This window comes from Leuciscus leuciscus, assembly GCF_965113295.1.
Source record: "Leuciscus leuciscus genome assembly, chromosome: 24".
Lineage (NCBI taxonomy): Eukaryota > Metazoa > Chordata > Actinopteri > Cypriniformes > Leuciscidae > Leuciscus > Leuciscus leuciscus.
In genome coordinates, this window is record NC_138723.1 from 28,541,163 (window position 1) to 28,555,305 (window position 14,143).

The following is a 14,143-nucleotide window of genomic DNA, read 5'->3' on the forward strand; positions in this document are numbered from 1 at the left end:
AAAAGCTAAACACATCTCTTGTTAGTCAAGGGTAGCACAAAGTCAACATCAATGGCCCCTGCTGCTCTGAGATATGCAGCATGAGGAATTATAAACATGTTTATATGAGAAAATCAAGCAAACTTCATTTACATCAGGAAAGGTTTTTAGTTTTCTGGCTAAAACTAGTTTTATTGATGAACCAAATTAATGCAGAATAGTGAATTACTTTATACAGTATATGGTTCACCACCTGCTATTTAGTCACAATAGTATGCAGTATGCAAGCACAAACATTTCAGTTGCATGATATATTGTTCTCATGTGACCTCTTGGGTAGACAGGCATCATCTCGGAAATATATATATATCAGAGGTGGGACAAAGTCATTGTTATGCAAGTCACAAGTAAGTCTCAAGTCTTTGCCCTCGAGTCCCAAGTCAAGTCGAGTCAAAGATGAGGCAAGTCCCGAGTCGAGTCAAAAGTCAAAGCCAACAAGTCTCAAGTCGAGTCCAAAGTCCTACCATTTTAGTTTCGAGTCATTTCAAGTCCTCTTACCACAGAAATAAAATGTATACAAATCATGTATGTCTGTAAGATTTGAATTTATTTAAACCTCTTTTTATACAATGATATTAATCAAATACAGTAAAAAACTGAAAATTTAATTTTCACAAAAAAATTCACATGAATTTATTTCTTCTGCTGAACAGGATGGAAGGGGGGGGGGGGAGATGGGTGCAACTGTGATGCAATTATTAATAATTGTAATTTTTGCATCAAAATAAGTGTATTGTGATTGTCAAAACATTTTAGCAACTAAACTGAATTTTATTAGGTTTAGTGACAACATGTTACAATGTTTACATGGTTCAATTTCTGGCAAGCTACGCTTTTTTATTATTTCAGTTTAATTCAATTATTGTGATTTGATTTAATATTGACTCATTTGGATAAATATTAGGTAGGCTACACAAGATAGGCATTAATTTTTCTCAAGAAAAAAACAACTCACCTAATGCTGTAAACATACAGAGAGCCCTATCACCTGGCAGTATTATTTAAGGTTAAAAATAACACAAATTAAATATAATGCGTTTTTTTAATTTATTATAACAACTTTATTTAATGATATAAGTAAAAATATAATAAACATGCAATAGTACACATATTTAGCAAAATACTCTCTATAGCTCTTTTTTCTAGCCAACTAACGTGCCTATATTATGGTCATTAAATGGCTTTCCTGAGGTAAATGTTATGTGACATAATTGTTCTCCAACTGTTTTATTGACCCCTTTGATTGATGGGTCGATATTATGTATGAGGAATATACATTTCGGTAAGTTGTACTGTATCTTTCAACAGTGTTCATTCGTGTTTAACGTTACTATCATCTAGAGATGATCGGTTCACGTTCCGCTAGGAATCTGTCGTGTCACATTTACAAGCGCCAAAACGGTATTTATTGTCTGAATTTCGTAATAAAAGTGACAGAATCTGAGAGCAGAGATTTTTTTATATCATAAGTAACCTGCTCTGTCTAGTCTGTCGGTCTCCGTGTCCTCTTTGCTTCGCGATTTTTCTGTGCGTGAGAAAATGGATGGGTGGCGTGAGAGCGTGTGAATAGTGTCAATTGCGTGTGTCTCAGTAGCAAGTAGCAAGTCTTCTCGAGTCAAAAGGCGCAAGTCCAAGTGAAGTCACGAGTCATTGATGTTAAAGTCCAAGTCGAGTTGCAAGTCTTTGTACATTTTGTCGAGTCGAGTCTGAAGTCATCAAATTCATGACTCGAGTCTGACTCGAGTCCAAGTCACATGACTCGAGTCCACACCTCTGATATATATATATATATATATATATATATATATATATATATATATATATATATATATATATATATATATTTTTTTTTTTTAACTCTTGGCATTCTGATAAAATAAGTTAATTTTATATGTTATTTTATTTCAATTAATGTTAATTTTATTTCAGCTAATGAAAATGTTTTTTTATGGTTTTAGTTTTCCTTGTGATAGACAGTAAAATTGAGCACATTGCATTGTGGGATGTATCTAACATGACAACGATGTACTAAAAACTGAAAAGTTTTCCTTCGCATTTTTGAAAAGTTTCGCGTACAGACGACAACGCTGTCAAAACGATCCCTGTTCACACAGATCTGCGAAAAATACTAAAAACGCTGTATTCTGCTGCCAGGCCAGTAGTTGGCGATGTCACTTTGTAAAGAAACACTACGTGCCTATTCATGGGTTTCATCAGGTCCCTTTCCACAGGTGTATAAAATCAAGCACCTAGATTATGAATGGAGACTGCATTGTGCTTGATTAATACACCTGTGGAAAGGGACCTGATGAAATCCATGAATAGACTGAACGTAATAAGTGTGCATGACATCATCATTTATACAAATTCCTGTTTTTGTAGTTTACATGGAGATGATAACACTATCATTTTCAAAAACGTGCACTTTGAAACCGGTTTCAGGCCCCTAAAACGCTTTTGTCATTTAAATGAAAAGCGAAAACGCACAAAAAGTTTTCCGTTTTTAGTTGAAAACATTCTGTAAACGGCCGCTAACTCTCTTTAGATAAGGTAATGCACCTTTGATAAAATGAAGTTGCTCGACATTATTCTGTGCATGCACAAAATTTGCATAATGTGCAACACACTGCAATTTTTTTTATAAATGCATAAATAATCCAATTTTGTGTAAAAATGTCTCAACTTTTGGCCAATCAAATATTGCATAAAGAAAGTTCACTTTCAGGTTCACTTGACACACTGGAAATAAAATAAAGATGAGCTTTGCGTTGTTGGATACAGTATCTTTACAGTATTCAGTAAGTGTGCTCTAGTTTTTGGCAGATTTCATACAGGTATTGCATGCATACAAAATTAAAATTTTTGCATTCTGCTGAAATAGCCTTATAGTACTTTGCTAGTATCCAGTTCGCTATATACTTTAAGTCTAATGCTGAAAGCTGTCCTTTTTTTTGAGGTTTATATAAAAATAATGTCCCTAATGCAGCGCTGAGTGCCTGTTATTTTTTGCCTGATCGACAATGCTGGTTTTCTTCCACAGGTGCCAATTTAAATGATGGTCAGTGGCACTCGGTGGAGCTAGTTGTCCGTCGAGGGCGTCTCGCAGTCACCCTGGACCAAACCGACAGCTCTGCAGCGACCTCTTCCTTCCCTGTCGCTCCTGACAGACAGATATTCTTAGGTGGTAAGAGCAACCTTTAGCCATCCATCGCCATCTGCTAACACAAAGCAACAAACTAGCTCAGGGTAATTTCCCTCTGCACAAGCCCAATCCTTCACGTTAATCAATCCGCATTGTCACTCAACACACACCTTCCGCTGAGAAAAGCACATTCGTTTACCTTTCAAGCGTTTTGGGGGAGAATGTCTCTCGGCTCCTGGAGACTGCTGGCTTAATTGCCTTTAGCTCAGACTCTGGAGAGAGTGTAACGCATGCATGGCGGTCTCTTTCGTCAATATGTTTTTCCCTTAGCCGCAGTAGAGCACGCATCATATCGCAGTCAAACCACGTATTATGTTTATAGTAGGGGTTTAACAATATACCGTGTCACAATATATCGCAATACAAAAGTGCACCAATATGTATTGTGTATGTGTACTATATTAAACTACTATGAGCAATGTTGAATATAATGTATGATAATGCAGTGGGAAAATATTTTTGGGTCCTGATAATGCCGAATGTCTTATGTTACCAGTAAAAAGTGGCCTACATTATTTTAAATATATCTAGTCAGTGACAGAGTGTGGCATATTCGTCTAAAATAATTCTGTGTTTTCAGCTTCAGAATCATGAATATTTTTATTCGTGGTGTCTCTATTGTCCTGTGCTTTGGGTTATCAGCACAAGTCCAAGCCTATTCATTTAAACACACAATGTAATACCAAATTTACCATTTTAATCAACAGTTAATTTTTTTGCTAACCTTTTACCATATGTCTTGGAGTATCGCAATAATATCGTGAGTTCAGTATCGTGATATGTATCGAATCGTGACATGAGGGTATCGTTACACCCCTAGTATATAGAGCTGGGTGAATTATGGTACTTTACTGATTACAAATGACATGAAAATGGTAGTTATTAACGTAATCTATTGGACTACATTTTGATTACTTTTAGATTACTTTTGGCCTAACTCGTTTATCACATGGATTTGAATAGGATTATTGTGTCCCACATTGATATAAAGAAAGACAAAGAGAAAGAACATTTATACTTTGGAGCTGTTGAATGCTTGAATCTGATTGGATGAGGAACGTTCTAAGATGTGCAATTATTTTCAGCGAAATGCCTGGTTAAAGTATTTCCAGACGGGTCTGGCCCTGCCATATGTCCATATCACTTTGCCAAATGATGAACAGCCTACAACAGCAGAAGAACCAAAACCCACAATGACACTGATCAAGCAAATAAATATAGCAATGTAGAAAAGTTAAAGTTCAGGGAGGAAGGAGGCAGGAACTGGCGAACGTTCAACATAATTTTAATGAGCAAAATGAACAAACAGCAAAACAAAAGTAAAGCGCCAATATAAACATAAAGCACATAATAAATGTCCCAGGCCTGGTCCTCTCTCATCCTTCACTGTCATCACTCCTTTTTATCCTTCTGGAGCTCCTCCATGAGACTCGCTCTGTTCCCACAGCTCTCGGGCCCGCCCTGCTTGCCACAAATAAACAAAAGGATTAAAATTACAAATTATTTACATGTTTTTTTGCCAGAAAATGACGTTTTATAATGTACGGAAAGCATACACTCTGTTTCACCTGCTCTCTCTCAAATATACACACATACAGTATGGCCACACTTGCACATTAATATACTATTATAGTATATTAATTATACAAAAACAAAAAAAATACTGCAATGGCTTAAAGTTATTTAGTGTATATTTGGCATCAGGTGAAACATTTTGTGTTTTTGTCCGCAGGATGCCCGAACACGGAAGACGGCACCGTCTGCAGAAACCCGTTCAATGTTTTCCAAGGATGCATGCGCCTCATCCGAACAGACACTGGTTTAGTGGATCTTATCAAAGTGCAGCAGATGTTGTTTGGGAATTTTAGCGATCTACAGATGGACATGTGTGGGATAGTTGACAGGTAAGCACTCTTACTGTCAATTACGCTTTTATGTGAACTCGCAAAACGTTCCGCTTTCCATTTTCTTCCTCGCCAAATAGATGCGTTAGGCTTGATTATGTAAACATAGAGATTAATTAGCCATGGAAATGCCGAGAATACTGATTTGCTAAAAGACGCAGATGATGAGCCTCAGGGAGAAACTGCCCTCATTTGAATATTTATCCATCTGATCAATCAAAATGGAGCACTAAGCCCACTGTGTTGTTATACTTTAGTTTACAATTTAGTTCAAAATTACATACAACTTGTACTGTATTTTTTGCAGTCCTAGTAATGCATTTGATATGCATTTTTAATGCAGATGAGATGAAATTGTTAAAATGAATGCTTATTTCATACCATATAATTGTTGATTTTCCATTGACAAGGCTGTCTGTAGATTACGGCACTAAAAGAGGATGTATTGCTTCTGTTTTGCCAAGTAGAAATGGTTTCCAACCAGTGCCAATAATCTCAAAATGGCCAAATATAGGCCCTGTGGATATATGTCTATTACTAGTATGCAGTGTGTATACTGTACATATATTGTAAACTTTCTAGTTAGTCAGACTCCCAAAGATAAGATATTTTTTACACAAAACTGGATTGCAGAATCACTGCTTGAATGACAATAATGGTGACTCTTTTTTCGTTGCACACTGTTTACAATATTTAGTAAGTTGTTTTGGGTATATATTCCACTGAGAACATGTTCACTGCTGTTAAGTTTCATGTCAGTGAATGTTTGGTTCATTTGTCTTGAGGCAGAAATGGGTTTATTTTGCTTTGAGACTGAAGTAAATCTCCTGAAGAAGAGGCTCTTTTTCTTCCTTCTGTGTTTTTTGATAGACGTTAAATGCACTGCTGTGACCGAGCAATTCAAAGTGAAGGGGAACCTGTGGCGCACACACTTATATCTCATGTGAATATTGTTGTTTTGTTTTTTTTAAAGCACTGGTGGTGACACTTGATGCAGATGTGAATTTGTTTTCTCTGAAAGTTGTATTGCCTCTAGGTACTCGTTTACATTCTGAAAGGTATCGCTTTCGACTGTCACACTTGTTCAGATCTCTGAAGACTTCTGGGATTTCTGTTTATTTGTTTGTTTGAATGTTTTTTGGGGTTTACTGTGTTTTGATGTTTGCAAAGCTAATGTGGTATAGAGTTAGTGATCTCATGCTCCACGTTTGTGAAGAAAGTCTTCCAGGCTTTTTTTATTCTTTTTAAAAAATATGAAATATAATTTTTTTTTTTTTATCTCAATCATTATTTAAAAAAATATATATTTTAAAGCTGAAGTGTGTCATTTCTGCATCACTAACATCACTTAGTGTATCTGTATCAGTATCATCAACTGATATTAGATTTAAAAAATATATATATTATGTATAAGTAGCATTAGGCAAAAGTAATCTAAATGTAAAAATAGAGTAAATGCACAATTAAATATCCAGTTTACAGTATTGTGAAATGTGACATTTACCTCTCAAAAACCTTCCATTCTTTGACACATGAAACGAATGCTTATACAATGTTCTGGATAATGCCAAAAGAGCCATTCTGTACTATGTGTTATACAACGGAAAGGGATTAATGCAAACTATAGTCTCACATAGCCAGATCTATACAGTCTATAGTCTCAAATATACTTTATAATAACATAACAGTGTAATTTTAATATCCTTATCTGTTGACATGATCATGGTGAATTGCAGAGCTGGGGAACTTATCCACATCGCTATGATCAGATGCTTTCTTAACCGCTGTTTTCTCACCGCTGTCATTTTTGATGTGTTTTTGTTAATGAGAAGAAAGCGTGCAGCACGAAAAAGAATTTTGCCATGAGTATTGAGGCCTTGAATCACGTTCAGTCTCTTACATGTGCACGAGTAACAAGTAGTAAGGCTGCAGTTCACTTTACGGCCACAGATGTCGCTAATAACAAGGGCTTCTGAATTCTACATATAGACGCTTTAACATTATAATTCTGACGTATATTTCCAGCCTAAGATGCTGCTTGGTTTTTTAAAAACTGCGTTAAATACTGTAAAACCGAAATAAATAAATCATGCTGACACTTTTAGAAATGCAGTTTACATCAGTATCACACCCCTGGTTGTGCCCTGAAAGGTTGAATGGAGTTCGGTAGCTCTCCGCTCTCATTAACGCACACAGTGTTATTGAGTCTGCAGAAGAAAGAGACGAGGGCAGACCGTGGGTGATGTCCTCGCACTCCAAGCAGAAACACCGGCTCCACTGTGAGGGTTATTACCTCTGGAAAAGGGCTGTAGGTTGTTCTCAAATAACATTGCTGCCCATAACTAAGAAATATTGGATGGCAGCAGCTCTCATTGGCTTTACATGTGCCTCATATGAACCCACGGGCCCTGTGCAAAATGAGTCTAAGTGTGGACTAGACCGAAGCAGAGCGGTTTATTAACCCCAGATCAAATATAATATGAGGGAAGAGAGCTGAGGTGTGCTTACGGTGGACGCTGTCATTTGGTTTGGTTTGGATTACAAAAGTTGACCTTGTACTGTGTTGTGGTACAAATTATTCAATGCATGTGTTCAGAATAAAACACTGCCATGCTATTCTTACCATTTCAGCGGTTTACAGTATGAACACTGTGCACAGTGCAACCTTTTTTTTGTATGCATTGATTTTTATTGATTTTTTACAATTTAACGTTGCACAATTATACAGTTAGTTGCATTTTATTATTTGTGTTCAGAAAATTGTGCTCAAAATTGTATTTAGAATGCACAATAAAAAAAAAGATTCTGAGAAGATCGCTGAATTAAATATGCAAGCATGTTAATTTTTGATTTGCATATTCATTTTTACATATTATTTTACATGTCATTTGTGTGCATTGATACTGTATCCCATTAAGTAATATTCTAGACTTGACCATCCATTTTTAATATGAAAAATTATTAATAAATAAATAAATAGATCATTAAAATAATTGTATCTTATTTTTATAGAATATCGATCATTGAAGCATCTGGAGCCTTTTGAATTCAATACAGAATTTTATGCTTCAAAGTACATGACATTGGTAACCAAACATATGGGATGTGTTGTATAAATGTATAAAAATGGGATACATTTTTAATTGTTTGTTTTACTGTCCTAAGCATGATTAAATAGTTAGTTGCAGTTTATTATTTGCATTTAGAATTGATTTTAATCTTCTGTCTACTACCCGACTTGAAATGAAAACGAAATGTTCCGATAATTGTGCACAAAATTGGATTGAAATGCAAAATGACTATTTTATTCTGAGAAGGTAACTGGATGCCAGTTGCTGAACTAAACATGCAAACATGTTCAAACATGTATCAATGCATGCTGCGTTTTATTTTCCGTATCGAGCTGCTGTTCATTGATTCGTTTTTTCATTCCTTAAATAACGTGCCAAGCTAAAGGTTCACCTGAGGAAGTTGTTTTGGTGTGTAGAGTGATTATACAGTGACGCGGAGAGGAACAGTGTGTGATGTAGTGCTCACTTTGACTAAAGTGCTGAGTAAGTGTTATTGTAAAGGTGAATAATGGACAGAATAAAGAGGGAGTTTTTGCATTGTCGACACTTTCACTGAATCTCAGACCCATGTGGACTCTCACTCCTGCTCAAGGTTAAATACAGCTTTTATTGTGCTTTTGATAACAACATCATATTAAGTGTAGAGTATCATTACCGATGCTTGACATGAAGGCCTGCCTATCTGTGTAAAGAGCCAATCACTGTCTTGGTTTGAGGGTTGCTGTTGTTACTACAGTGTTTTGACTTGTTGCTAGGGTGTTTTGGGTGGTGGAGATGAGTTACTCAACACGGTTAAATACTTTACTAATCACTAACACTAATTGTGAGCAGTAGTTGATGATAATCAGCATTAGTACAGAAGTGTATAAGGCCTGTTTTTATTCTGTCACTGCAAAAGTGCATAGCCACAAAAAAGAAACAAAACAGAAAGAGGCAATAGATGTGAAGTTGAACTATTATCATGCGCACCGTTGAGTCGCATCACCCATACACACACCCTCCCACCGCAGTAAAAGAGCCACATGTCCACAGATCTGTGTTTACGCAGAAGTGCCTCATTATTTCAGCAGTGCTGTATGGGTTTGAGTCACACAACAGCGTCTCCTGTTCTGGTGCTCCACTTATCATCCCCCTGTCGTACTAATTCTCATTTAGCATTTTCCCGGTGCACTTGTGTTCATGAGAAGAATTGTATTATTAACGACTATTTTGAAAAGTAAATCTGAACTGTGTGCGACGACGTAATGAATGTGAGAACGGAAGTGATGAGTGAACAAGATGAATGAAGTTCACTACTCCTGTCTCGCTGCTTATTAACTCCTGACAGAGACCACAGCACTTTCCTTCCATTTCATTCTTTCGGTGTCACCACTAAATTTTTTTTTTTTTACTCAACAGGGCTTGAAAATGCTCTTATAGTACATACCTTACCGTTCAAAAATTTGGATCATAAATTAATATTTTTATTCAGCAAGGAAGCATCAATAATGATCATTTATAATGTTACAAAAGATTTCTATTTCAAATAAAGGCTGTTCTTTTGAACTCGCTATTCATCAAAGAATACTGAGAAAATGTCTCACAGTTTCCACATAAATATAGAAAATTATATTCTTGAGCAGCAAATCATCATATTAGAATGATTTCTGATGGATCATGTGACACTGGAGACTGGAGTAATGATGCTGATGCTAAAAACTCAGCTTTGCATCAAAGGAATACATTACATTTTACAATATAGTAAAACCGTAAATAGTTATTTTAAAATATAATAATATTTTACAATATTACTCCTTTTACTGTATTTTTGATCAAATGCAGCATTGGTGAGCATAAGAGACTTCCTTCGAATACATTTTTTTTAAATCTTACCGACCCCAAACATTTGAACGGTAGGTTATATGGCTCAAATGCAAAGTTGGTTGATTACATAATTGCAGATAATTAAGATAATTGCATTTTATGTTTTCATTTGCTCATTGAAGCATCTGGAGCCTTTTGAAATCAGTACTGAATTTTCTGCTTTAAAGTACCTCATTAACAACCAAACATATGCAATGTGTGGGGATATGTCCATTTAAATAATAATTTAAAAAATGTATTTTACTAGCAGGGGTATAAAGTTCGATGCATTTACTCTTGTTTTTTATTTTTGGCTCGTTACCCACCAGTTAAGACCTACTGATTTAAATCATCGTAATTTAGGATTTTTTAATACTTGTTCATTTAGTTATTTACTGTAGTTCTTGACATTAGTAATAGTAAAAGCATAGACCACATTGCAGCCTACGGACATTTAGAAACTATAATAGTTATCAAGCGTAGTGTTAGTTCTGGCAGGTCACGTTAGCAAAGAGTATAGAAGCCCAAGAGGCGAAACTCAATAGAACGCTCCATAGCAACAGTTGCCCCCATGACGTGACGGCGCGGCCGCCATTATGGACTGAAAACTGAAGGAAAACGCCGAAAAAGAATGGGAGTCAACGGCACTGAACCAACTTAACATAACAAAAACTTAACATAACTTATTTTTTTCTGGCCGTCATATCTAAATATGAAAACAATTTAAAATACATTAATGAGGATGACCGACGTTAAATGACAGAAAATGTTACGTTTATGTGTTAGTTATGCATGGCCTAATTACCCTTAGGAAAATAGTATTTTGGGACAAAATATTACTATAGAAGGACTATAAGACTACTATAGAAATACTATAGCGGCTCGTATTCCTATAAGATTACTATAATATTTTGTCCCAAAATACTATAAGATTCCTATAGTACTTTTTCAGAAGGGTATGTCCTCCACCGAATCGGCTTCATTAGCCTACCACTTACGGTTTGCAAAGATACAATTATAAAATTACTGCAAACCTTTAATCTATCAATATTTATGTTCTACACTCTAAACAAAAATGGTGCTAAATAGCACTAAAAGTGGTTCATTGGCTTGTTATCATAGGGGAACCACTTTAAGTGCCATATAGCACCTATCTTTAAAGGTGCTATACAGCACCTTTGTCAAATGGTGCTATGTAGAACTATAAGAGGTGCCATAGCACCTTGGTTGTTTATAATTGCTTCAACAAAAATGGTGCTCAACAGTACCCAACAGTGGTTCTTTGGCTCGTAATAATAGGGGAACCTCTTTTGGTACTATATGGCACTTAAGAAGCTTTATAGCACATTTGTCAAATGGTGCTATATAGAACCATTTATGTTTTTAGTTTTTTTTACATTTGAGGTAGTAGGGCACATTATCATGCCAGATACTACAATTGATGAGTCAATATGCTCCTAAATGACAATTACTTACAAGATGGATAATTAATTTCGTACCAAATCTTGGCTTAAAAGATTCAAAATCCTGTAAAAAAAAATGTTCTGTGGTCAAAAAGTCTTGTGTGGGGGCCCTGGAATATATATAGGCGGGACTTGTATTCAGGAAAATCACTATATTTTAATGTCGTTTTTCTAATCCTATCACCAACTAAACTAAGAGACTAAGAGAGCCTTTAAATAACTGTAGGTGCTTAACAGGTTTTTTGTATGGTAATGGTGCCATATAGCACCTTATACTACAGGGCCGTTGAATGCTTGAATCTGATTGGTTGACGAACGTTCTAAGGTGTGCATTATTTTCAGGGAAACGCACGGCTAAAGTAGTTCCAGGCAGGTCTTGACCGCATTACAGTTCCATATCACTTCGCGTAGTCAACTGTAATAACGGAAAATAGGATACAATTCATAACAAGAAAAAGCATTTCGCCCCATGCGCTTGATCTGCAATTTTCAATGTCTAGCTTCACAATCAATAGAAACATGCAGTTTAATTTGAATAAATAAACTATAAAGTCCTATCTATAATCAATAGAAAATTAAACTGAATATAGGCTAAATAAATGGATAGTCCTGCAGCACGGATTTTTATTGCAGATAATAACAAATAAATAATTATTGATAGGCCTACTTGTTAAAAGGGCTTTGGGTTTCATTTATTTGGCTAGTCTACTGTCATCTGTCAATAATAGAAAAAAAAAAAGAATTAACGAATTAATTAAAACGATTGAATTAATTAATAAATAATAATATTGACGCACATGCTTTTCTGTCTCATTTATGCAACATCTCTCTCTAATAACTGCATTAATAACTGCATAAAGCCGGGAACACACTTTAAGGCCGGTTATGAATGTAATTTGATACTTTGACTGATCATGCCCGCGCGTGTTCAGCGCGTTCAGTCTGTATTCAAAGTCGGTGTTTAAAATCTGCTGCAGTCGATGAAAACAGTCAGAGAATGTGTCAGCTAGTCGTGTGTCCCCAGCATTAGTCTGCTATCAGCGGCTCAAACCTCCGTTACTAACTCTGAAATGACGTTTTGGAATTAGCAACGGAGGCATGGGATTAGATGCGTAAAAAATTAGTCCTACATACAAGAGCGTTTTAATGACAAAAACTTTCCAAATGTCTTGAAATACATAATCTGAACAATGTTTCGAGGTGTGGTAACTGTAGTATAAGCGGAATAATTGACTTCAGGCCGTTGAATTATTAGAAAAATAATGCACACCTGAGGTGTAACGGCCACTCCGCTTCGCGTCGTGACCGCATTACCACCTCGGGTGTGCATTATTTTTCTAATAATTCAACGGCCTGTCGTCAATTATTCCTTACTTAACCACCCCAAAGAACCGCTAAAGAACCACTGAAGAACCAAACTGGGCTTAACTGGTTCTTTAAATGGTAGTGGTGCTATATAGCACCTTAACCACCGCAAAGAACCCCTGAAGAACCGCTGAAGAACCATTTTTTTTTAGTGTGTATTATGCATTTTCCTTGTTATATGAATAACAGAAATTCATGAAATAATATATATGCAGACACACAGTAATAAGATATTTATTCAAATGTTGATTTTGAAATTAGTGAACATCACCATATGATAAAAAAGAAAGAAAATTATAAATGAACATTTCTAAAGACAGTTTATCTTTTACACAGAATATCACAAAAAAATATTAACAACTTGTTTTTTCAACATCTTCAGTGAAAGTGCACACAGTGAACGTTTCAATGGCAAGAATAAAAACAATCTATGAATGTCCTATTACAGGCGGAACGGTAGGCTACAAAAAAGATGTGCAATCTAGCAAGTGCACACATGAACTATAAACAGTACTAAAATGGAAGTGGTGCCAAGATCTCAGTAATTAATCAGACACCACCATCTATTGTGTGTGCATTTGTGTATGAGACGTTTTTTTGTATTTTTTTATTTTTGTGAGAGAAGAGGCATTGATTTTGCCATTGACTGGCGCAAACGATTTCAGCATCTTTCAGTCCATAATGGTGGACGCGCCTCCGCAGCGCCATCTACAGACTGTTACCCATAACACAACAGAGTTTCGCCTCTTGGGCTTCTATACTCTTTGACGTTAGTCAAGCTCGCATAAGCTGATCCACATCTACCTATAGGAATACGACACCTCTCACGTATACATATATAAGCTCCTTCAGTATTATCAGCACTTATCACGTTTCTCAGGAGCGAATTACCCTCCTCCCTCCCCAGCTCCTCCTCTCGCCCAATCAGGATTAGGCATTCTGATTCCCTGGAATCAGAATAAATTCTCGAATTATGTTGTTCCTTAAAATCTTGAATTAAATATATTTGCAAATATTCATGTTGGTTCTGTTCGGTTTACCCCAAGGGGGGTTTTTGCTGTTCTCGCCCAGAACGGATCATACCGCCAATCCAATCTGCATGCTAATTGTCAGTCGTATTTGACGATAGTGGTCCTGACAGAAATAATAATAATGAATTCGACTTATTTAGCATGGATATAATGCTCTGTTTTCTTCTGTTTAGAGAGTCATTGGTTGAGTCTGGGTTGTGACTGCTGGTCAGGACGCTCAAACACA

The 14,143-nt window shown here is 36.0% G+C and overlaps 1 protein-coding gene and 1 long non-coding RNA gene across 3 annotated transcripts in view; one reads left to right on the forward strand and one right to left on the reverse strand.

Moving 5' to 3' along the window:
- LOC309489365 overlaps positions 1-11,463 on the reverse strand; it is a 72,732-nt gene extending 61,269 nt beyond the window's left edge. Inside the window, exon 1 of the long non-coding RNA XR_014202398.1 lies at positions 11,121-11,463. This is a non-coding gene — a long non-coding RNA (uncharacterized lncRNA). The remainder of the gene's footprint in view (positions 1-11,120) is intronic.
- Positions 1-14,143, forward strand: part of cntnap3 (contactin associated protein family member 3) — a 142,391-nt gene that overhangs the window by 71,346 nt on the left and 56,902 nt on the right. For both annotated transcript variants that reach the window (XM_082157941.1, XM_082157942.1), the window contains exons 9-10: positions 3,080-3,223; positions 4,974-5,145. In XM_082157941.1, coding sequence (XP_082014067.1) covers positions 3,080-3,223; positions 4,974-5,145 — 316 coding nt within the window. The remainder of the gene's footprint in view (positions 1-3,079; positions 3,224-4,973; positions 5,146-14,143) is intronic.